This window comes from Pyxicephalus adspersus, chromosome 3, assembly GCF_032062135.1.
Source record: "Pyxicephalus adspersus chromosome 3, UCB_Pads_2.0, whole genome shotgun sequence".
NCBI classification, from domain to species: domain Eukaryota; kingdom Metazoa; phylum Chordata; class Amphibia; order Anura; family Pyxicephalidae; genus Pyxicephalus; species Pyxicephalus adspersus.
The window spans coordinates 74,349,838-74,376,078 of NC_092860.1; the positions used below are offsets into that span (position 1 = coordinate 74,349,838).

General features: G+C 35.9%; 1 protein-coding gene and 1 long non-coding RNA gene across 10 annotated transcripts in view; one reads left to right on the top strand and one right to left on the bottom strand.

Moving 5' to 3' along the window:
• The window catches only part of LOC140326564 (uncharacterized), a 28,613-nt gene extending 27,377 nt beyond the window's left edge, over nt 1-1,236 (bottom strand). For 2 of the 3 annotated variants that reach the window (XR_011919897.1, XR_011919896.1), the window contains exon 1: nt 644-1,231. This is a non-coding gene — a long non-coding RNA (uncharacterized lncRNA). Of the gene's footprint in view, nt 1-643 lie in introns of all 3 variants that reach the window. The other variant, XR_011919895.1, reaches the window with a different exon arrangement.
• NRG1 (neuregulin 1) overlaps nt 306-26,241 on the top strand; it is a 441,354-nt gene continuing 415,418 nt past the window's right edge. For 4 of the 7 annotated variants that reach the window (XM_072405253.1, XM_072405256.1, XM_072405259.1 and 1 more), the window contains exon 1: nt 309-1,590. In XM_072405253.1, the coding sequence (XP_072261354.1) occupies nt 645-1,590 (946 nt within the window). In that variant the 5' untranslated portion in view covers nt 309-644. Of the gene's footprint in view, nt 1,591-26,241 lie in introns of all 7 variants that reach the window. The other 3 variants (XM_072405258.1, XM_072405254.1, XM_072405255.1) reach the window with 2 other exon arrangements.

Consider the following 26,241-nt stretch of genomic DNA (forward strand, 5'->3'; position numbering starts at 1 on the left):
TATGTGTGTATATATATATGTATGTGTGTGTATATCTATGTGTGTGTATATATATATATATATATATATATATATATGTGTGTGTATATCTATGTGTGTATATATATATATATATATATGTATGTATGTGTATATATATGTGTGTATATAATTATATATATGTGTGTGTGTATATCTATGTGTGTATGTGTGTGTGTGTGTATATGTGTGTGTGTGTCTTGCCTCTGAGTAGCAGCAGCCTGAGCCGCAGCATCCCCTCACTTCACACAGGAGGTTTGGTCTATATAAACCATTCAGAACCTGTCTCTCCTCCTCCATGCAGACACGCCACGACTTGGCTACAGCATCCTCTCCCTTGAAAACCAACATTTGATATTTTCTTTTTGAATTTTTTCTTTTTTGCTTGTTGGAAATTTGCTAACCTAATTGCCCCCCCCCCCCCCCATTCTCCTCAGCAGCACCTCTAGTCTACTGGGTCCTGCACAACCTCCGCCCCACCAACCTCTTGTTGCTGCGCCAAGAAATAACCTCTGCCACCCTCATCCTTCATTCAGTCATCTCCTCAGGAACCACAACAAGGGGGTGGGGGGTATAGAGAAGGGGGGGCCCTCCAAACTGAAAGCAAAACGAAGAGAGAGCCTACCATGAGATTGCAATACACCTCGTCTTCTTCCTCTAGCACCTCTCTGGCTGCCGGTCTCGCCCCGTGTTTGCTGCCCGGTCCAGGCTCGGGCTTTGCAGGAGGTGGCTGCTCCTGTTGCTGGGGCTGCTGTTACGGTGCCCTGTTGTTTTTCCTGTGGACTTCTGCCGCTGTGACGGCTTCCTCGTCATCCTCGTCGTCTTCTTCAGCTGGCGGTGCAGGAGGTGGTGCAGTGACCGGTGCTCCTGGTAGTGCTGGTGCCTCTGGTGCCGCAGCATCTACACATTCGCCGGCTCCTCCTCTCCCTGCTGCTGCAGTGGTGGCTGGCGGGGCGCTTGTGGCTGCTGTTGCAGCAGGTGGAGGAGTCGGGTTGTCCCCGGGTGTGTGTTATTCCTCCCCGAGTGTGGGCTCGGTGCAGGAGCTGGCTCAACGCTCCCGAGTGGTCATAGAGGGCAAAGTGCAGCTGGGTGCCGAGGGACGCAGGAGGAGGCTACCTGAGGAAGGGGACCTGGGCACCTCAGGGAGGGCAAGACAGGTGCACACAGGGATACCGGATGGCCCCACAGCCCAGCAGCACACGGTGAGCCCCGCATTCCAACAAGGGCTAGACACTGGCACTAATTGGGGAGCTGCTTCTGCAGCCAGCTTTACCACCATCGCCACCATCGCTGTCAGCGCTACTTCTGCCACCTCACCTGTCCCCCTCCACTCCTACCTGGTCAAGGTGCATCAGGTCTGGCCGGTGAAGTCTGCGGGCTTGGAGAAGGACTCATTGATCAGCGTGCTGGGGGATTTCTCTTCAAGCTGTCTGAAGCTGAAGGAAGACAGCAGGTATATCTTCTTCATGGATCCCACCAACACTAGCTCAATCTTCAGGGCTTCCTTCCCACCCTTGGAGACTGGCAGGAACCTGAAAAAAGATGTTGGCAGGGTGCTATGCAGAGGTTGTGGTAAGTCAGCGCATCCTGTCCATTCTCTTTTATTGGTGAAAGCAAAGTGCTGGTCTGGGTATGGAGAAGAAACATGACAAAAGTCAGCTAAAAGTTCATTTGGAAGCCTATGTATGCAGGCAATGTGCTCAGCTAGGTCATGGAACTGTTGGGTTTGGTCTTCTGTTGTTGGCTAGTGATGAGAAGTTTGAACATGGGCCCTATTGATGTTCCCTAAGTGTGCTGCACCATTAAATAGGCAACTGTCTAGTTTTGCAATAGATAAAAACATTTTAGAAGCTGAAGAAGTTTGCCAGAAACTAAAGGCCTTGCTATGGGACTGTTCTCAGTACCTATCATTTGTCATGCTTTACTTGTATTGCTAATATGGACAGATTAGTTATAGTTACATACTTCCATATAACTTTTTAGCATCTATACACTCATTAATGGGTGACTCTACTATACAAGCAGCATTGTGTGTGTTTAGAATTCTACAGCATGACATTTCTTTCTGCTATATGTGCTGTGAAACTTTGTTCCATTGCATTGTACCAGTAACAATTGTATTTCCCTGCTGTTGCTTACTGGTGTACTGTGGCAATCAACAGTTGGGTTTTATTTTGCTATGAATATGGCTCACTTTGTATTTACAATTATTGTTATAATAAAACACAAATGTTATAAACATTGGCTTCCAGGGTGAAAGTGCTGTGATATTGTGTGGATGAGATTGCAGCTCTGAGCTTGTACCTGCATTGGCCAATAAGCTGGAGGGAGCTGTTCAGCTGGTGTGGTGCTGAAGTGTCAATAAGAGTTGGGAATCCCCAGCCCTGGCTGATGGAAAATACTCTCCTAGGTCCTTCTTTAACGGCTAACATTGCCATGTAGTAGATGCAGTTTTTATAAGATGTAGTATAATGTTCTTTATGTTTTACTGACTTGTGAAATGCACGTGTACACCACAGCAAGAGGCCATATGATTTCTGTTGTGTGAGCTTTACAACACCTTTCTGAACATTAGGATATAGATGTGATGCCTGCTAATGCGCTATACAACCTCATAGCAAATAAACTGCAAATGTATTTAGTTTAAAGGAAATAGTTTTGGGAACATAAGATGACTCCAATGTATAAAATAACAGACATGATTCAGCAGTTGTTTGCATTGCAAATGTTTGGGTACATTTACATACAAAAGCTTGAATATGTAGAAGATGTAGAAATAGCTAGGCTGTTAGTATGCCATTCAATGACATCTGATTTCTGCAGTGGAGGGATGAGATTATGGAAATCTCTTTGTTTATCTGGTGTTGTGGACAAGAGTTTTATATGTCTTGGCAATTTTGTATATTTTCAACAATGGCATAGAAAGGCTTGATCTGCGGTATAATTAGGTGGTGTATGTTTGTAGTTGGAGGTGGTAGATGTTAAAATATACTCTGGGCTCATAAGGACATGTGGCCTAAACATTGCAGGCATCTCTATAATGTGCTGTGGTCACTATATGCATAAGACATGTACAGTATACAAAAAATCAGCTTTTATATTTAATCTCTGTTCTGGCATCTGCCATCAAACTAAATTATTTACATAAAAAAGCATTTCAAGGGTCAGACATCATACGAAGGGACCGGTTCTGATTGAGCACTAGGGCCTTGCAGTGTTTAATGACATGTTGGTGCTTGATCGTTTTTAATTGTTTGCTTTGTTGAATCTAGGGTTATAAACTTTTATTTTAACAATGTATCAAAAATAAATGGTTTGAATAATGTTTTATACCACATAACAGAAAGAAGAAAGAAGTTCCTACTTATCCTGTACATAAATGTACTGTTATCTATAATTTGTAGAAACTTGAAATAAGAAATGACTGTGCACCATGGAGTTTTAGCCAATATTGTGACCTATATCGTTTTTAACCCATACAGTTTGGGAAAAAAGAACTTGGTACTGATATATCAGAATAATTTGATTAAATATTCAAATAATTAGTTGTATAATGAAGTTGTTCATGTCCATATAAACTGTAATATATATGGTTTAATAAAGGGCCTGCAACCATAACTAAGTAGAGTAGTCAGTGAGAGGTAAATAGGGGAGGACAGAAAATACATGAATTCCAATGTCTGCTTTACCAGTTTCCTTTCAATACCTACTGTATACTAGATGAAAACATCTGCACTCTGTAAACAGAATGAAGTTTATCTTTTTTTCAGTTGTGTCAGTTCCAAGTCTGCAGACTTTTACTGGTAAATGTCTCAATTCTCAGTAATGGGGTAGACTTTTAGCTGGATATTTAACCAGTCTTAGATGTTGGCGAGGAAATTCCCTGAGCCCTGTGTTGTTATTGTGAAAGGAATAGACATTAGTCAACGATGCTAAAGGCAAAAAAAAGCAGAGCAAATCATAATGATTTAACTTGCAAGTTACAAAAAGCCTAGGTTTAAGTGAAATAAATTAATGTATCGGCATTGTGTTTTCTAGGATGTAATACTGTACTCTGGCAGGCATGTTGTAAGGTATTAAATTAAAGAAATGCTGTAATTTACAAGCTGGTAAAAGGATTACCACCAACATTTTCTGTGCCATGTAAGACACACAGCTGTGCGTCAATACATCAAGGCATATGACATGCACTCTCTTTCCAGCAAACCCAACAAGAAAAGTATATGGTATTCTGACTTTATCATACTCCTTAATAATAATTTTTTATTGTAAAAACATTGATATTTATTATTACAACTGTAGGTCTATAGGCAGCATTTGTTGTTAAATAATAATAACTGGATCGTATCCGAGACAACCAGAATATAGAAGACACCGTGTTTAGTTTTTTTTTTTTTTTTTTTTTTTTTTAGAAAAAGCATTTGATTTTAGTTAACTATTAACTGTGATCGCAGACCCATAATTCATTTTTGTTTGCTGTATAAACAGGACAATCCATTATAGCTGTATATATGCAGCTGAATAAAGATTTAGATGTGGTAATCTACTTGGAAAAAATGAAGAGTTGGGGAAATTCATGTGGATGTAAATGGCTTTCTACTTTGTTTAACTGTGCTTATATAATAAAGGGTTATTTTTATTGTCAATCACAAATCTTTGATGATGATTTTTGTGTTATCCTTCTGTTTTTGGCCTTGATTTTCAAGTTTTTGAAGTGCTCCATAGATCCCAGATGATTGATTTTGTGGGAAAATAAGGAATTTGTATGCTGGCCCATCACTGTTGTTCTCTCACAACATAATCTGCAATAATCTGTTTCTTGCTTTGTCCTCTCCATACTCCTCAGCCATAATGAGAGATAGAGAGACCAGACATTCCCCTTTTTTAGTAGGCATCAGAGTGTTGTTGATCTATCAGGTCAGACAAAGCTATTCCTTGATGGCCTGGATAAATTTGAAGATGCAGCCATAATCCCTGGGCATGTTTTTAGTATAGAAAAAAACGAGCAAAACAGGCAGAAAAGTGCATTTAACTGCACTTTCTGTGGAAGCAGCTGATCACTGTCATCATTTAGTAGCCAAAAGACACTGCATGTAGCAGATATCTGATTGCTCTAACCCACACTGCCCTCCATCTTTTTATGCAAATATACTGACAAATTGCTTTGAATAAAGTTTTCATGCATGGGCTGTTGGGGATAGGGGTACATGGAAAAACTCCTGTTCATATTGTATAGCAAGCCACTATATTTAGACTTCTAAGGGTACCAAGCTTTTTTGAGGCAGTAATAACAAGTAATGACATAATGAATACAATGTTATCTCATAAACAGAACAGTGATAGACACTTTATTCTGCCAAGAGACATATACATTTGCTTTTGTTATGTAATAGCCACCATGGGACCTTTGGCCATTGTATATTTTCCTCCCTTTGGACAAGTCTACATAGTCTAATGACTATTAGGATCAACACTACATGACACAAAGACTAAAAGTGTAAACAGCAAGGTCAAAGAGTCCCAGTAAATGGACTTCAAATTGCAATACATTTAGTTCAGCTGACCCCTGCAAGCACGGGATTAGGATAAAGGTCGGTAGTGAAATGATGCAGTATCTGGATCTGGTTTAAAGCTTTGTAATATTTCATGCTAAGGTAAAGATGCATACTGTTTTCTACATAATATGATTCAGAGCATTAATGGATATTTCTCATGGAAGAGAAAAATGTTATTTTAGATTTTCTGCTGTGCTGCATATCATTTACAGTCAGAATTATAGTGATGATCAAATAGAAGTGGTTTTGCAAAAGTGAATAAAACAAAATATTTGGTTGCATTGGCTAATTGTGCCGTGTTGCAAAATGTTTGCCTCTGATTCCTATGAAAATTGTATTTGACAAAGCAATATGTCCAAGTTTGCAGTGAAATTTACCTGTTTAATAGGTAAGGGTTGTTTGTGATTGTTTAGCGTAAACTTGTGCTTTGCCTCCACTGGCACAAAATCAGCATGCACTTATCTTCATGATGCTCCTGTGCAACCCTGATGTACTGCTTAATTTCTGAGAATCCTTTGTGTTTACTTGCTAATTTGCCTATTCTTCCCCCACAATATTTTAGCACTCAGCTTGGCCACTCCACCACTTGGCAGTGCAGTGCATGGCCGAATGCCATGTTTTCCACACACAGTATTTTCTGAGACAAGAAGAGAAAGTACAGGATCATGTTAAATCTGAACTCCAGACAAGCACATCTGAACAATATAGACATGACTTACTGTATATACATATCCTTGAAATGGTACTGTATTGTCTTGTAATCCGGGCATCACTATCAGACAGCACAACCTGGACAATGACCTGATTTGATTTACTGCAGTTAATCATTACAGCTTGGTCAGCAAACCTCCCCAACCAGTGATCGAAAAATAAAGGAGAAGCGTCAATGAATAAGGATTTCACTTTGCTCAGGCAGGCTGGAAAAGGTGTGCACTTGTGTTATTTTATTTGAATGTATGGCTACCTATTAACGTGAACAAATTATTTCACCTTTTCCAAGGTTCTGCACAAGTTAGGAACAGGACAGTATTTCTGTTACAAAAAAGTGTAATCAGTGGATGCAGTTGTTAATAACAGTGCTACTGTCACATTATCAGTGTCAGATTAGTCATTTAATCTATACACTGATGGCAATGAATACTCTCAGTATATGGTTCTTCCAGACTCCATAGATCGAGGTTGCATTATCACACATTCAATCCTACAATCATACAGAATCATATATTCCATATATCACAATTGCACAGATCTTTAAATTGGGCAATTCTGCATGGAAATATTGGGGTTAATCAATCATTAGTTAAATGTCATCATTACTTTTGATTCAGTGACAGTTAAACAACATCATTTTGGATGACTATATTTGACTTTTATTGTATTTACAGGATAAGAATTCCCCCTTCATGGTTCTGCATTTTGTAAATATTTTTTATTTAAATGGGGCTTCCCTATAAGACAAAAAAATGCATTAGGTTTACAAATGACTGCACTTTTGTCCTGGTCATATTCACATCACTTCCAGTAGATAAAGCTCTAATTACATTGGTTTAATGTTTTGCAATCCAGTCTAGTCAAAACGTCACTGATGCATGTATCAGCTTGAATTAGGTCCATTCATTTGACATTAAGTTGACCGGACTTGTCTCTCAGTCTCCAACTATTAGGATAGTAACAGCACAAAGTAAAGTGTTTGTTCCTTGCAAAACATGTGCATTTCACAGCACTTGTACAAGTAATTAACAGTACTTGTCAGCTAAATTAATTTGATTTTGCATCCCTATTGTGACAGTGTTACATACAATAGTTGAAGTTAGTGGAAAATACATTATAATTTCATTATCCTACACAAAACTAAATGTGAATTCCATACAGTAGCTTTTTATAAGCTATTTTTAATATACGTTATTTTAAAAAAGGACTTTTGTTTTGTTATGGCTTCAGTGTTTATGTATTTTTTTTTCAATTTAAAAGAAATCACTGCTACAAATTAACTACAGTATATTGGGGTCAGGGTCAAATATACAGAAGGAACCTTTTTTTAATATTAATTCAGTGCAGTGAATATGGTGACTATGTCACAGCACATATGACCACAGCACGCCTGAATTTTAGTATCTTTTTATGTGCAGTACAAAATTTTTGCCTTAGGTTAGAAAATAACCCTAATCTAAGTTAAAGATTTAAAAGTCCCTTTGTCGGCTACTTACTGCAGTTACTGCTGCCATATCATATCACTTACTACAGCAGCAGGAGATTTTGGAGTAAATAAGAAAACGGGGTAAGCTTTGTATTAAAGGCACAGTAAAATCCATATGGCCTCTAGCTGTGTGTGTTGCTGCAGTTTTAAATAATCCCCCAGCATGCTTTGCCATGTAATCAATAAAGCTGCCTAGCAGCCTTTCTGTGTGCAGTGGATTGGAAAGGAACTAGTTTCTGTTAGTTATAAGGAGGAATGCCAATTGAGTTCTGTCTGTAAACCAAAACAGACAGTAATGGTCTTGCCATTAAACTGTTGGCCTAGACTAGTAGTATGCTATTTACCCCATAATAATGGACCTACAATATTTTTTTCTATAAACACATTGCAATAAATAATCTTTAATACTTAATGACTATCTCTAGGACTAGAGTGGTCTAGGAATAGACATACAAATCATGTTGGCTCTTTTAAAGAATCATAGCTAATTTTAGGCAGATTGTAAAAAAAAGTATTTAGTAATTTGCTCGTCCTGAGCCTACAAATGTGGTTTATGTACTTGGGTTTAACACATTTGTAAGCAGCTTACTCTATTAACTTTACTAGGTATGTTCATGTAGGCTGTATACTTAGTTAAGTTAAAAGCACAGTATATTTTCAGTATCTAAGAACAGTTACATATCTCCCCAGCAAGTACAGTGCTGCCTGAAATAAACTAATTGTTATTGTATAGGTAGATTAATTCATCTAAATAGCTCATTTTTTTATTAAACTGGACCTGTGTTAATTTTTAAATTCCTTAGGCACACTTGCAAATGTAAAATTAAAGAGAAAGGGTTTTCTGTATTCTGTAGTACCTTATAATGCATTACATTTTGTGCGTTTTAGGCAACATATTAAGGCTACAGTTGCCAGTTACTATATAGGGATTCTAAATCTTCAGCTAGTGCAGAGGCCAACTCAGTTTAGTAAGGGTTGACCTACTGAACTAGAACAAGTATGCTTATTTGTAAAGTCAGGGATCCTTATTTGTATATTTTTTCTAGGCAAGGAAAACAAATTATTGAAAAAGAAACCCAACCATGACACCCAGTGAGCGAGTATTTGCAGGATAACCAGTAGCAACAGCAGCCTTCGTGTCTCTCCTACGGAACAAAAACAGTAAAAGAGGACCACTTCAGATATCCCAATGCTAGGTAGTTTTTCACAGTAAACCACAGTACTGTAGCATACTGTATCAAATTCCTTGTTGATATTTCATAGACTTCAGGTTAAAGTTTTTATTGACTTTACCTGTATATTTCAGTACTGCTTTTTCCAGCAGTAATCTGAGCTTTCCAATGAGAGTTGGGTGTTTCAGGCTCCTCATGAACTTCATGACACCAGTGCTACTGATTGGGATGGTGCTCAGTTGCAGGGGTGATAGGACAGGTAAGTAACTTTACAAGTATGGTCTTAGTTCATACTGTATATTTTGATAATGCTTTTCCCAGCAGTGGTGTTTGGGCACCAGTGAGAGCGGGGTGTGTCCGATTTTCCATGGACTTCAAAGGACTGGTTCTAGTGAATAGGGTTGTGTTCAGGGACATGGGGGGCAGGAAAGTGAAGTACTGCATTACAACTATGCTTAGTTCATTCAGAAAAAATTGTAACATAGTATGTAGTCACTTGAAGCAGTTGTTTTCAGGATTTTATCAAAAACTTAGAACTTGTTTAGTTGTTTTGGACAAAACCTCCACTTTTCTTTCTATCACTTATAGCATGTACTTGGGCCCATGTAACAACATATAGCAGAGTTTCTTGAACATTTTAACATGTGGGAACCCTTCAGGGTTCCTCAGGGAACCCCTGCTATAATTACTATATCCACAATTCAGAGTACATTAATGTGGTGGTCAGTAGGAAGAATGCCTCCTACATTGCCGGGCATTAGGAAGGCTTCCACCCTTACGGGTAGCCAAAAAACGTCATTGGAATTTGTTAAACTGACCTGAGTCACAAGCTGCTCATTGCTCAAGGAACTCCTAATAAACTCCACAGAACCCTAGTTGAGAAACACTGACGTATAGACTAGGTGTTTACTTTATACTTGGCTAAACTATACTTCAGCTGTAAATATTATAGAGCAATTAATCTTAAATAATAACTCATACAGAAAAGGGAAAAGCCTTATATGATTACCTCTTTCTTTATTTCCACATGCATTATTTTTTAGATAGGATTAAGATATTTTAAGATTGCTTATAGAGTTATTTATTATGAATTTATTAATTCTTTTCCGTTTAAAAAGTTTTTTTTTTAATAAAAAAAGTTTAAAATGCTTTAAGTGCTGTGTTGTATAATATCCTGTTTATGGTAAATACTGTATTTTGTCAAAGAGAATGTGTTGTTTGTCAGCTGTCTGCCTGTTCTATTTTTCCAAAGAAATCTTTCATTTTGCGTTAATACAAAGCTTGTTAAAACAGTGAAATAAACACAATGTTTATTCATCGTGTCACAATGGTTGACAGCAGGCAGTAAGACTACATGATACACAGAATATAAAATGAGATGCATGCAGTTTTTAAGAAAAGTCTAGAAGAAATCAAGACAGCAGTAATACGTTTAATGGGTTCGGCTGAAATCAGTTCAGTTTTCAAAAACTAAACAGGTACATACATTTTGAGAAAGAGGTTGTGTCAAATGTAGCAATGGTGAAATGGAAAATTTTCGGTTAATTTTGTTTATAGTACTATTATAGATCAGGTAAGTATATAGAGTACATCTTTATATAGATAGATCACTGGAACATAGAAAACCTAGTACTCTAGGAAAATATCATTATTAATTTAAAACCATGAAAGATAGATAGAGGTCTATTGATCAGTGTTTTCATCCAAGATTCACACTTGTAACTTGTAACTCAAACTTGTATTCAATATTCACTAATTGTTTACTAATTAGTTTCTCTAATGGAATCTTATGCAAGAATGCATATATGTTGGGTGAAAACATTGCTAAATTAGTCCTAAAAGGCAGTGGTTGTCAACCTGAAATATATAAAGGATCTCTAGTGCTGCCTCAACACTTTCAAAAGGTTGCAAAGTAGCAGAATGTGTATCACGTGTTAAGGTTAATTGTACTAGGCCATCACTGGTGTCAGTTGCTGCTTTAAAAACACCTAGCAATTATATTAGTGACCGCAATAAAAAAACCCAGCACTGGTATCAGTGACTGCAATAATAGCCCCCAACTAGGGAGTCTGTGACCCCAAAAATAACACCTAGCACTGGTGTCAGCTATCACAGTGACAGTGTTACATACCACCCCAATGATGATCAGTGGCTGTTTGGTTAAAGCCAATTTTTTAAATCCTCATCCCAAAGGTGGTCACCAAAAGTGTTTTTGAATCTCCTGTTGGTCATTGTTAATTTTAACACCCCACCCCCATTTGTGGACTTGGCATGAGGGTTTTCCTCCCCGGTATTGGTAGCCAGTGGTCACTTGCCTGATCGCATGCTTTCATGCTCCTCTCTTTCCCATTTGGTATAATTTAATTATCTAGGTACCAGGTGCTAGAACACAGATAGCATTTCATCTCCCATCTCCCTGCTGCTGTTCTGCAAAGACACAGGTGCTGGTCACCTAGAGTTAGTGGGCAGCATTTTAGGCACCAAAGTCCAAGACTGTCCTAGTGCACAGTCAGCGCTGGTGGATATAGAAAGATCATTGGGATTGGATCACAAAAATCTTCATTGCCATTTTTAAATCATGATAAATAAAAAAAAGATGATGTAGATAAATGTAAAGGTGTGTATGCACATTTATATGCATGTACATATTGTCTAACTCTCTCTTACTCTTTCAGATGTAATTTTCTTCATTTCGTCCTATATATTATGAGATAAAACTTAACATAAATAAAAAGTAATTGTTTAGCAGCACTTTAGACAGCAAAATTAAATTAGAAAGTCTGTTAATATGATATTTGTACATTTAGAGGCTATGTTGAACTTGCCATTCACATGAAGGATATTGCTTAGCTATGACAAGTATTTCCTAGTTTTGAAGAAATATGCACATTCTCCTAGGAATAGACTAATTGAAAGGGAATTTAAATGTACTATGAAAGTGATCTATGATCTTGCTTACTCGAGAGCTGTCAATACACAAGGTAAAGTTATAAATGGTATTTACAGTGATCATGCATAACATATATTGATTTTTCAAGCTCTTTCTACCCAGATGATCAGGGCAATTATGTGCAAGCCATTTTATAATGCAAATGCAAGTAAGTAAAATAGTCCAAGAATTAAAATTTTCTTTTTTTTTTTTTTTTTTGATAAATAGGAGTGTGCACTGCAAAATTATAATCACCCATTGAATACCATGGCACTTCAAATGAAATGAGGTCATAGGTATTTCTCCAATGCCCCTTAATTAATTGAAATTGTGTTTTTTGCAGATTTTTCTGCAATAGGCCAAGAATGAATATGTTATCAAAACATTTGATAAAATTACCAGCCACTAGGAGATAACAAGAAGGGTCACAGGGGGACTAAATTATAATTATATAACTGCATTGCAATTATAACTATAATCATAACTTAGAATTATAACTGCATTGTTTTAGGTATACCCTTGATGTATGGACTTGATGCATTATTCTGAAGGGTTCTATTCATATATTCCTATACATGAACTAATTTAAAAAGTAAGTTACATACATGTAAAAGGGCCCTTAGTTACTATGGGCTTACTGGATCTTACAGCTCTTATATTAGCATTCTTTAAAACCAGTTGAATAAAGAAATAATTGTTTGATGCTTGTCCTTCTAAGCATGGCTTCCATGATATCTTTATGTCTGCACACTTTTTATTTTACACTATCTTACACTATCTTACAACCAACATATTTTTTCTTTTATTAAGTTTTTTTAATCAATATTTTTGCTTATGTGTTAAAAAATATTATAATAAGGTTAAAGAAAGCTAAAAGTTTAGTATTTTTTTAGATACATGTGTACGTACATTTATAAGATGTACATATTCTTTTATAAAATGTTTTTATGTGTAATATGTACCTTTTGCAGATAGTTTGTAAAAATACAATGTATGTACAGGAGACCAGCTGTATTTGTTTTTTAACTTTGCAGGCTGTGTATCCTATATACCTGAACGGTACAGTGACTATGCAAAACTACTACTCTTTCTCAGTGCAATCCTTGTCAAAGATTGCTTTTAGGAAAATATATAGTTAACATGTAAGATTTATTCTCTAAAAATACAGTATAGCTCCTTGCAATAATTCCTTATTGCTGATAATATCAGAACAAAATGTTACTGGTAAACTGTGAACTTTTCTAAGCACCTCTTCAGCTCTAGGTGCTTAAAGCATGAATGTCAACCATTTTGCTTTTGAAATTTCTCATATTCTTTCATATACTTTTAATTGAAAAAAGCCCCCAAGCACATTGCCCTGTGCGGACAATACATTTATTAACATCCCCTTTAAGAAACAAGTTCTTCCCATGGCTCTCACTTTTTCAATTTTATCAGTGTTCATTATATCTGGTTGGCCAATCTACCTGGTTGGAGGTATATCAGCTGAAACAGTTGGAGGTATTTCTGAATCTAAAAATACTTTTTTTTATAAGGATTCAACTACCACAGTGAATATCTCATCATAAAGTTTTACAGAATTTTTTGTATTGTGATGATTTGTGACAAAGAAGATATCAGCTTTTGATACAATACAGTTGTTTCATTGTGTGCAGTTTTTTGTTGTTGTACAGAGGCAGGAATAAAATTTACACAAGATTTTTAGTAATGTTACTGGTACTTCTGTGCATTTACCTTGCATGACTAAATACCATCTGTTCCTATACACTCCAGGTATAGCATTCTGTCGATAAAAAAACAGTGTTCATGAAATTCCACTTTTAAAATATATAACTTAAACTTTTTGGTTTCTTTTTGGTCTCCTCAACTGCTTGTGATTTTATGTCAATGCTTTATTACACCTTATTTTGTCTTTGTTAGCTTTGGGGATGAATAAAAAATTTCAATGTTTGCTTTGTCAAGATTTCCAATATTTTGCAGAATTTTTGCAATGTTGCCATCAATGAACAAAATGATTGTCTGTTTAAAACCAATCTCCAGAATGCAAAATATAAATTTTCGTTTGTAGTGATGTTTTCTTCACAATACAAAGGTTACATGTTTGTTTAGGTTTAGAAGAACATTACGTTTTTTCTTACCATATTTTTTGCTCCCTAAGTGAACCACACTTTTCCATTAGATGCTCTGGTTTCTGAGTGGGGAGATTCCTGGTCACTTTGATTGGCTGTTTGCTGGGTATTGTATCATTGCAAGGTAAAACCACAAGGTGATAGCAAGTTCCTCACAGAGACATGAGCTGGCACTAGTGGTGCTTTATGCCTCTAAATAGCCAGGACCAACAATTAGGATGATGAAACTTTTAAGAAAATTCAAATCTATCTTACTGTAATGTTGATAACACAAACACAGTTGATTACTCGTCTTCCCATCTGCCTAAACAATGCTTTTGTTTTAGTAAACCCTGCAGCCCAACTGGTTTTCTATTTTCCATTCCAGCCTTGTTCATTGTGTGGTCCTGCCAGGCACCATTTAGTTATACCTCTGAACATCCTGGCAGTCAAATATTTGTACAGCTCTACTTTACTAAATAAATGAGCCCACCGTGACTGCTTGTTCAAGAATTTGTTGGGCTGTGCTTGGTAGGTGGTGGTAAATTTATTAAAGGGCAACTCATACTAAAGGTATAGTTGTCCTTTAGGGATAAAAAGAGAGACTCATAATAATTGGAATGTGTACACAGATATAGGGAGTGTTGCAAACAAACCTATGATAGTACAAGAAGATATTCACTTGATACACCGATCAAGTGCATTGTGATTGATTTCCTTGGGTAATATTTGACAGCTATTGATTCATTATTTGCCTATACAAAATCTATTCATAATCAGGATGTTGAATAGTTGGAAAGTCATTGATATGAGAAGAGCAGGAGATGTTCTTTAACCTAAATTACGATCTAATAGCCTAGGGTGACAATGCTACATTGACAAAGACACAGTAGAATGAATGAGCATAGATATCCTTGGCAGGAAGGACACAAAGTCTTAGCATTTACAAAAATAACATATCATCTTTGTTTCCTATTGAAAAAGTTACAAAATCTGCTAAAAATTATAGCATTTTTTCATGTCTGGAGATAATCAGATAGTTTTTATGGTGGAATTTTTAAAGCAGAATTAAACTCTCAACAATGTTGTTAAAATAAATGAACTAGGGACAAGGTCTCTTTAAAAGCTATTTAAAGCTTCTGAGTTTGAGATATGAAAGTAAGAAAAATCCTTACATAAAAAGATATATTGTATACTACTTTTACCTTGTTATATTCACTACATAATTTTAAAAGACGTTTATTTTATTCTGAAAGTATCTGGTTTTAAAAAAAAATCTTGTTTGTACCCACAGAGAAATAAACTTTATATTTTGTTTTGTTGTAGTGGATCTTCAGTGATGTAAAAAAGCTAAATATTAATTCCCCAGAGATTTCATGACAGAGGCACTTCTCCCAAGGGCCATACCGCTGTCTAGCAAACATTAAAACACCAATCTTTGTTCACAGAGACTGCAAAAACATCTTAAATTACAAAAAGAAATAGAAACTGTTGAAAATGTTTTTTTCCTCCTGTTATTTTTAGTTTTTTTCTCCTAAATATGTTCCTGCTCTAAAAAATGCAATTTGAAAATTTTAGAAACAATGTAATTAATTATTTTTGCCTATCTGTATCTTTAAAAAATGTAAACATAAGCCAAGGAAATAAGAAAAGCATATCAATCTACAGATTTATATTATTATTAAAAAATGTTTTTTTCCTCACTAGGATAAGACAATCGTACTAAAAACCACACAGACCAAAGATGATCGCTGCTTATTTCTTAAAAAAAGATCTGGCTAGGATGGCTTGTTAGAATGAATCAGAACTGCATAGTTATCTCTGCTCTGCAGTGCGTTAAAATGAGCAGGTCTTGTAGAATTCAGACCCTGCATACTCTTTCACTAATACTGCTTTCAAACTGTTGTTGGTACATAGAGAGCATTGAAGTGTCTACTGCTACAAGGCACAAGGCTACAAGCCATACTAGCCACATTCTTGCTACCATGCTCTGCATACAGTACCTATGTGGAGGCAGCCATCTGATAGAGGCAGGGCTTTGCTTTCTTGTGTCAGAGCTGTTTACTTGATGACTGGTTATCTGATGGCTCTGTAGCATACTACAGCAGGGGTGCAGAAACATTACCATTGGTGTAGTGCTTCTGTCCAGCCACACAGATCGTATTGAACTACATACAGAGATAGTGACAAGACAGAGCTGTTGCCTGCATTTTCAGCCATTTACAAGAAGGGTGATAGGAAACGTGCATTTCTGGGCATCCATAGTTGGGTAGTAATACAAGGCAGGGTATAAGCCTAGAGGGGCGTTATAGTCCAGTGTTGCTGCGATTCAGAATATAAAATGTAATTAGCAGTGACTAAACAGCCACACTCTGGAAGGTGTATGGGGTGATTGGCATGTGTCTTACATTATAGACTCCATATTAAATTGTAGTAATTGCAATTGTTAATAAAATCCTGGCTTCATGCACCGCTACTGCACTATGGCATGTTTGCTCTGGGTGCCAGAGGACCCTGTCCTGAAACTGTGCACAAAACAATCCAATGCAATGCCATTTCTGATTTTTAAAGTGTGTATTTATTCATTGGAATATGGAACACACAACTATATTACATACATTTTAAATATTTATATTTCATACATGTACAAGTTATTTTTTCAATATTTAAAATGGTCCTCCCCTATATTCCTAACACCTGCTTCTGTGATTTCAAACAACATTGATAAAATGCACTTAGTGGTCTTCGTATTACATGCATTTTAGTGCTGTGTATACAGATTTAAAACAAGTCATCCATTAAATGAATCCCATAATTACTGATTTGAATGGTTTGCTATAAAAGATTACCACATTCTCACTTCATTTTTCATTCCTATAACAAGAGACTGTGTTTCAAGCTTTCTGTTTATTGGGAAGATAAAACAGAACATGGATTACAGTATTTATATACTCACAGGATGTAAAGAAAAATTATAGTTTTATATACATTGTTATGTATTGATAGAAGGCAAGACCGTAGAGCAGCTTTATTGGCCCTTGACCACCTAATAACACCTCATTAAATTGGTGGACAAATGGGTATGCATAGGAATGACTATAAAAACCAAGTGACCAGTGAGGTCTTTTCTTCCAATTTTTTAGTATATTAAATTAGAAGAATTGCTATGATTTTAGACTATTTCTTTATTGACTTACAGTTATGTAACAATAATCTCATTGGTTCAGCTCCCCAACAAGACTGTCAACTTTTAATTATGGTCGACATTTGTTGGTCACAATGAATTCCATAATTACAGAGCCATTAATGCAGCATGTCTCTTAGATGAATTTGAAGACTGCTCACAATTCAGGCATACACAGAATTAAAATGCCTTTCTGGTTTTCAGGGGAGTACAAATAGATACATGCTGTCAAGGAAGAAAAAGAGGGGATTTGAAGACATTGCCCCCCTAGGCTGCTCCCTTTACAAGAACTGAGGGCCAAGGAAAAATGATTAAAAGGCTGTCACTTATCATACTTATCATTTATCCAAGTGACACATTAAGACAGCCTGTAGGACCACCATCTATTTCTTCTCTGTAGCACAGCATTTCAATTTTTATCCTCTCATTCTTTCCTTGCAGTAGAAGAATTAAAAACATTAAAAGCTTGTTGGATGTAATATACGACTATCCAACTGAAGAAGGTTGTTGGCTTTAAAAAAAATAACACTTAGTATTTAATACTAAGTATCTACAATGGTGTATGCATTCATCAATAAACTGATTAATGGGGCATATTTAATCTATGAAAGTAAGACTCAGCATTTGCTTATCACCCAAATTAATGCAGTCATTGTGACATTATACAGAATATAGTATAATATTGTATTTTAGTAAACATTTTGAATATCTCTTACGTACATCTTGTTCGAAATTACTTAAAAGAACAATTTGTAGAAGTATGCAGATCAGAACTTTACATAAAGTGAAGGTCTGAACCATCTTTTGATCTTTACCTTGAATATCTGTGCACTTGGTATTTTCTTGCAAAATCATTCTCAACAAGCTAAAACAAAATCTGTTCATATCACTTGTACAATGTGAACATATTTGAACCTATTTCTGATCAGTAGTCTTAATCCTTTTTCCATAAGCCATTTTTTTCAGTTCTGATATGTCTTAGTGTACAGTACCAATGCACTTCAGCATAATTATATATTTACAGTTGCAGTAAATAATAATTTTTTACATTAAAAGACCATGGTACTGGTATGTCTCCTGTGTGGTTTTAGGTCATACCTGCAAAAGTTTGAGGATTGCAGTTTTCTATTCACATCTAGATTTTTGTGATTACCATGTATTGATCCTTCCCTCCACTCAGTTCTGCGACAACTCAGCATAGTTTAAAAAGCTAGTTTGTAATTTTGAACTGTTTTTTTTTATGAAACAAAATAAAACCTTTTAATACCCTTTGCTTTGCAACTACAGTATAAGGGCATACAGCTATATGAAAATGTAAAAGTGTCAAGGATAATGTCATTTTCCATCATAAATCAAATAAAAAATTGTGGCATTTCATGTTGGTCTCATCACAATGTTTTAATAATTTAATTTTCAATTATTTACTGCCTTAAAAATACAACAGATACAGCCAGCCAACATAAACATATACATAAAACTAGAATGTAAATATTTGTGAATATATTCAAGGTGTTTCCTCAACATGGTATGGTTTACATGTTTTGTATCTACTCAAAATATACATAAATACACATGACAACATGAATATCATATGAGTGGAAAGTGCCCTCAAAAAGAAGTACAATGAGGCTAGGAACTCCCCACCTTCCATCATTCTAGGACATAAACATAAGAAAGGGACGTAGGCTGTGCATACATACACAGACACTGAGAAGTATACATCAAACCCAAGACACATTGGGTAAAAAAAAAGCACATGAGTTTGTGGCACTGGGTTTATCATTTTACCAAAAGCACATGCAAGGTTGTAGCGATATCTCTACAATGGTGAAAGGGAGCCAAATGATCCAGTATTATCCCTAAAACATTAAGGAAATGACCCTGGAAGTGTAAGCCCAGGAGAACCTAGAGGAAATACTAAATATGTAAATCAGTTAGAGAAAAATAGTCAGCATCTAGTCTAACACATCAATCATAGCCATGGTTTATGTAATCAAATAAAGTGCTGTATTACAAAAGAATTCCAACCATTCAGTGATTGTCTTTGGGGTGGACTCCTTAAGCTAGCCATGTAAATCCTTACAGTGATGTAAAGTTGCACCAGGAAAACACTAAAGCATTTCCTTTGAATTGGGGTTCATCGAGGTGCCCCTCATGAGGCAAAAGAGTCTATTTGTATTTAGTTCAATGCAACCGACCAATATGTTTTCCAAAAACTATATAATACTGTTCAAAAAGGTTCCCTCTTCACTTTAGAGCCTTCTAAAGACCTTCCAGACCAGGAGAAATTGTCTCATGTTCCTGGGTCTTATGTTCCACCAATGTCCAAAAACTATTGTATCGGTGCACATATGGCTCAGCTACTCATTCTTCTGTTAAAGTATGGTAAAAATCCAGTGTGTGGGTCCCCAGGAAAGAAGTTTGGTGGCGAGGCAGCCAAAGCTTCCTAGAAAGGGTGCTCACAATGTTATACCTACATCACATCGAAATGCTTCACACATTTTAAAAGCACAACACCTTGCCGGATTTTTATTTTATTAAACTGGTATGGCTGTAGTACATTATATGTATTTTAATGTTTTCACCAAGAGAGCAGTAGTATTTCTCTGAAATTGAAGTGCCGAGGGGACAGTACAGGCACAAATATTCCGTCTTGAAGAAGTGTTAATATTTTTTTTAATTCCCTGAATGTTACCAAATGTGAACTATGTGTAATAGCGTTTCAAATTTTCTTTCAGTTTACCCATAACATTTTGATTTCATGTGGCATAAAATTAGGTCAAATTACTATTAGGCACATGAAGCGTAACATTGGGGAGTGTAAAGTAAACTTCTTTTTACTCTAGAACAAAAGCTCCTGCATCAACAAGACAAATGTAAATACCTGAAATCTTGCTCATCTGTTAATGCTCAAGAAACGACTTGCTAAAGTATTGTTTTTCCTGTGATAAAAACAATATGCAACATAAATGTAGAAAATCTTCTGCACTCAAGCAAATTAAGGTTGAAGCTAAGTGAGTGTATTTATAAAATAATTTGGTTCAACATTTCTGACAGCATTCAAGGATATTACAGAAATCAGATGCATACATGCATTACTTTTATTCAAAACCTATTCTACTTCTATTACATCTAAAATATTTGGGTATATATTGTATATGACAATTTTGTTAGTTGTAGCTTAAAAGAAAAAAATGTTTATGTTAGTTACATGGAGTTAAATGTTACCAAAAAAAGTCCAGTGCATGCATATGTATGTGTTATGCATGTTAGTGTTTTGTGGTGTCATTCATTTTGATTGGGCACCACCACATTTTGGTTTATTTTTGTACATATTTCAGCCCATGGAAATTAAAATACTGCTGTACTACCAAATGCCACTTTAGTACAGTAACTCACCAGAGACTGCCCTGTCTGCCATCTTGCACCCAGAGATTGACATGTTAGCAGATGCCTTGTTACTGACATAGTTGTTGTACAGGCCTCCTTAGGTCCTGCATTTCTTGAAAACAGGTATCCCTAATGAAACCTGTTAATAGTACCATACATGCGCTGGCAGGTTTCCTTATGTATTCTACAGTAACATTCAATAAGTACACTCAACAGTCATAATTGTATAATCTGTCAAAATGACTGGAAGGGCCCTGTACTTTATGATTATATTATAAATATGATTTATATTAGACTACACATACCCAAACTAACTATACAAGACCTATTTTGTTTTAAATCTGATTGCAACTTTTATAAAACCACACTTATATAAGAAAATGTATTTATAGTAAAATGGTGATCAGTGGTTTGATTGGCAAAAAGCATTTGCACTAAAGTGAAAATATAATCTCCAATCACTTGAATGGAGTAACTGATTGCCATAATTAGAAGTGGTGAATCATTTGAACTGGTGATTCCATCTGGCCACATTACATTTCAGAAGTAAAACAAACACCACTTACCTCCATTGTGGCCATTATCCGAACAGTAATCTAGCAATCTCCAGCAATCTGTAAAGTGGCAGTAGCATTAAAAAGTAATGGTAGTAAATCAACTTTAGCAATGGCAGTGGTCGCCAGTTTTTTCATACAATTGGCCATTATGTCAATATTGTTTTTATAGTTGGGGAAAATACAAAAGTACCGTTGTTTTTTCAGAGAGATAATGGCACTTTTGTGGTAATACAACGCCCACAATTTCCCCTTTATAAATCTAAGTATAGCATGCTCTGTTGTTCGGATGATAAAGGCAGGGTGCAGAGACACAGCATGTGTATTCAAACATAAAGATAACATCCAGCAACAATCTTGAAAGTGGAAATTACAGACATCATAATGTCTTCCAAAATGATTTTGTCATCTATGTTCCTACTCTCCAGTTTTCCATCTGTTTGTTGAACAGAATTATGTTCTTTGCACACATTGATTTTGCAACAATAAAGTCTTACTAGCATTGATTGTTCTAATCTTTACTACTTTTTTTTTTTTTAATATAGAATTTTATAGGTTTAGATTAACCAGATATGATAAAAAAAACTAATATTTCTGTCTAAACCTCACATACTTTATTTTTGGCCTTATTGACCCCAAAGCATTTTGCTGAAATACCAAGGTTTCTAAATAATGTTCTGATTTTTATTTAAATTTCAAGAAAAGGAAATCTTACATGCTCATATCTATAACACACATTGGTTAAACAGAAAAAGGGTATTGCATATAGGCATGCTGCATTTTTAAAAAGTAAATTAGCAATAGTGCATATGTGATATTGGGTTTGTTACAGCTCACAAATTAAAAAGACATCCTATAGAGCATATTATATAATTACACTTCTCTATTTTATGAATATGTGCTGCTGTTATAAATAAAAAGGTATATTGGACATAATCCAACTCATTCATTAACACAGCCATCAGAGCGTTATGTAAAGCCGTGCTAAGCGGATATTTGTGGTTTTCACTTGAAGGCTAAAACATTTTTTCTTTATTTACTAAGTAGGCATTTGCCATAAGTAGACCTGTCAACCTGTTCTTATCCATTCAAATCCTTTTAATTTTATTCATCTTGAAAGTCCATATAAACCTGCCAGACATGTTTACTGTCTTTGCTAAAATCTTGTATAGATTTGTTTTTCACTTTTATAATAGATATTGATATTTAGGGAAGGTCATTTATACAATTAAACTTAGTTTTTTATTACAGCTAACACGGGACATTGAATATCCTTTTATGTTTATGTTTGAAGAGGAATATAAAAAAACTGCAATGCTATACATACAGAAGTTTATATTTATAGTATACAGATGCAGACATACTGATACTCCAAGTAAACAAATCTATATTTAAAGTACAGTATGTATAATCAATTACAAAACTCAGGACACAGCAGCGATTCAAGTGATATAAGTAAGAACTAAAGGTGGGAAGTGCATCTAGTTATTGGACTGATGTATGTATATTGTGCTTCTTAACAATTACCCACTGATAGGCTTATTGCTCTTTTACAAAGCTTTATTACAAGTTCCATCACAGGGCTCCACTATCTTCTTTCTCATAAATCTTGATCGGCTGGGCTAGGGTAACAGAACTCCCATGCAAGTGTGCAGGGGTTCATTCAGTCCCAGCAAGTACAAGAGAATCCATGATTGATAGCTATTCTGGCAAAAAAAAAAGGACTACTCAGCTTTTTTGACAGTTCCATGAAGTAATCAGGCAGGTAAGAATGATAACTGCAGAAGGAGCATTGCCTGTCCCTTTCAGCAACAATGCCCTGCCTGATTCAACATTTTTAAAAGTGGAACTATCAATTTCAGTTTTCATTTCCTGAAAAAGGTTTACTGTGCGTGGGACTTTGGTGAAGTCATGTTGGTTTTACACATTTTAAAAGTAAGTTGCTAGTTTTCAAATAAATACATTTTCTGAATACTTTTGTTATCGTGTTTCTCCTGCATTATTTGCTTTATTATATAAATATAAATATGCACTCACTTGTGTGCAGTGTGTTTTATATTTATTGAAACATTTTAGGTTCACGTACATGATCACAATATGTTAGTAAGATTGCTAAATATGCAAATAAGGAAATAATTACAGGTGCTTTGGTACATGGCAGGCACATGTATTGATAAATGCCTGGTTTTGCTTTAAATTATTTTGATACCTATTTTATGATGAGTTCACTTTCAAATACTAAGTTGCCGGTCAGGCGGCTCTGCAAGGATGAATCACCATACAGCCATTCAGTGGGATTAGTTTACATCTGTTAATACTGCTGACTGATGCTGTTCACAATTCAACTCCAAAGGTTTAATGTCAGTTGACCTCTTTCAGTTATGCTCAGCTAGGGCATGCTAAATTTGTGGAACAGATGTATATACAGAAAAATGTTGTCCAGGGGAATATCTAATATATGGCCTATATTATAAATGGCCTATATTATAAAATATTCAGTTTTTAAACTGAAAGAATTTTTAATAAAAATATAAAAGAACATGCACATTTAAAGGCTGGTAAAAAAAACAACCACTTACTGTAGTGCTAATTAAAAATGAGGCCACTCTTTTTAAATGACAACATTTTTCTTTCAAGTGGGCTTTTAGTATGTTACTAGATTGGTGGATTTTTCAGTTTGTCACAATATACAGAGATAGTATTAAAAGCTTTATCTTTAAATAGTTTTTTTTTCAGACCTAGGAACCAGGATTTACACAATTGTGGGATCTCTAAACCAGCATCTCAGTCTAGAAAGTAGATGGTGTCCCCTGGATGATGACCACAATTATAAGGTGGCATTGTTTTGGAAATAAAAGAGCAGATTTGGACATTGTTGGAAACGGTGTAATACTTTTCCTGATAGGTTATTAATACATCTAAAGGGTATATTTGTAAAGCAGTGGTTCTGCCAACATTCCCAGTTAGAGAATCTTCCAGGTATATGTGTTTTCAATGGCAGTGATTCTCCAAGTGACTCTCCAAGACTGGAGAAAATAAACTATCATGAGAGAACCTGCATGATTAAGCAATCCTGAAATGGATCTGGTCTAGGATTGAAAACATTTGCCAACTAATAGCAAATTATTTTTTTTAAAATCCATTCCAGGTTTGCTGAATCATCCAGGTTCTCCCATGATAGTCTAAATTCTTCAGTCTTGGAGAACTTTTATAAATCAGCCCCAATGTGTGCGAATGTAATATTGTAATATTCACTGCTTTATATGTGTATAAACTTAGTATAGATGCACTTAAAACATGTATTGGATGCTAGGAACACTTTAAGTTTCTTGAAGGGGTAGATTAGTAAATACATTTGCCAGGTGTAGGCTCTCCAGTGTCATGAGTTTCCTGGACTGCATGTGTTTCGCATTTACTAAAAGGAATAATTTTACATTTGCCAACCAAACCTATACTTATTGAAATGGTTTATCAACTTTAGAAAAATATACTACAGAATCATCCCCAAACCTGTACAGACATTTGATAGACATTACTGGAAACGTGAATGAACACTGTACATACAGTTCTGCTCTATGAAGACAGGATGGTGACCATGCGGCACCCCGCTGTGCTCTCCTCCATAGGGGTCATAGGGGGTCATTCCCAATCAGCCATTCATTAATGCACCATGGTCGCTTGATGATCAGTATTGGGGTATCACTGTACACATATCAGATTCTCCCTCAAGACAAGCACCACTGTTCATCTCAGGTGACTTTTATCTGACGCAGCTTAATTTACTAAGCTTATAATTTTTTAAACTTATTTTTTTATTTCATAACACTTACCCTGCAGCATGAAAGAATTAGTCCACTGTAAGCGTATGTTCACTAGATGCTAAAATGTAAAATTACATAACAATTACTTACTCTAGGAAATTCCAATAGTGAGATCCCTGTTCTCAAGTTCCTGGCAGTACATACTGTACATGGTATAGCCATTATGAAGGACTTCCCTTCTCCCTGTTGGATTTTGGACTTTCTACCAGACTTCCCCAATAAAGTATCATGTTTGGGTAGATTTAACTTTTTTGTAGTATCAGAATTTAAAATTTATATTTGATAACTGTGTTCAGATAAACAGAAAATTACACATTTATATTAGGAATGACACTGCTTGGCTGAAATATATATTGTTGCTGAAGTCCATATCAACCCAAACATTCTAGTGTGTGCGTGCACTTGTGGGCACATCTGGGATGCATTGTAAATTGAGTGAACGTATGATATGCTTGTTCACCCATGAACAAAATGATGATCATGCATGTCTTATCCTTTCATAACTGTTGTTCAGTAAATAGGCCTAGCCATGTTCTTTATTGAATTAAGCTGCGTACACACGGCAAATTTTTCTCGCCCGATAATCGGTATCGGCCAATTATCGGGCGAAAATCTGCCGTGTGTACAGTCGGTCGTCGTCCATCGTCCGACGACCGTCCTGGCGGATCCATGGACGATGGACGACGACCGATCCTAATGAAAGGGAAGGGGAGAGCGCGCAGCAGGGTGCCGCTCCGTCGCTCTCCCCCTCCCCTCTCCATAGAGCATGAACGGTGCTGTATGTACAGCATCGTTCATGCATCGTGCAGTCTTTTCTCGTTGGAAAGGATCGTGAAAGATCCTTTCCAACGAGAAAAATTGCAGGTGTGTACGCAGCTTTACCCTCAAAATCTGATTCCTAAAAGATGATAATACCCTACATGTGTTAAATATTTAGAAACCACTGCTAACTTTAACATGGGGCATTGCCAGAACGCTAGAAAACTTTAAATGCATCAGTCTGGCTTAATTCACATAGATTATTTTTCCAGCAAATTTGAATTTGTGTGTGAATACATGTATTTTGGGGGCATTTATGGGTGTATTCACTTATTCTACTTCTTCCCTGCTACATGGGCCAGTTCAGAGCGCGTTTATAAATGCCCAACATTTTAAACATAAGTTTTTTTGGACATTTTAATACATTTCAACATCTGTGTAAAGATAGCCTTGGATAGCAATATTGGTTTGCTCAGTTCTGCTTTGACTTGTTTTGTCTAATAAAAGTCTTACCTATGACCTAGCTATTTAGGGTGACACATTTTAGTTAAAAT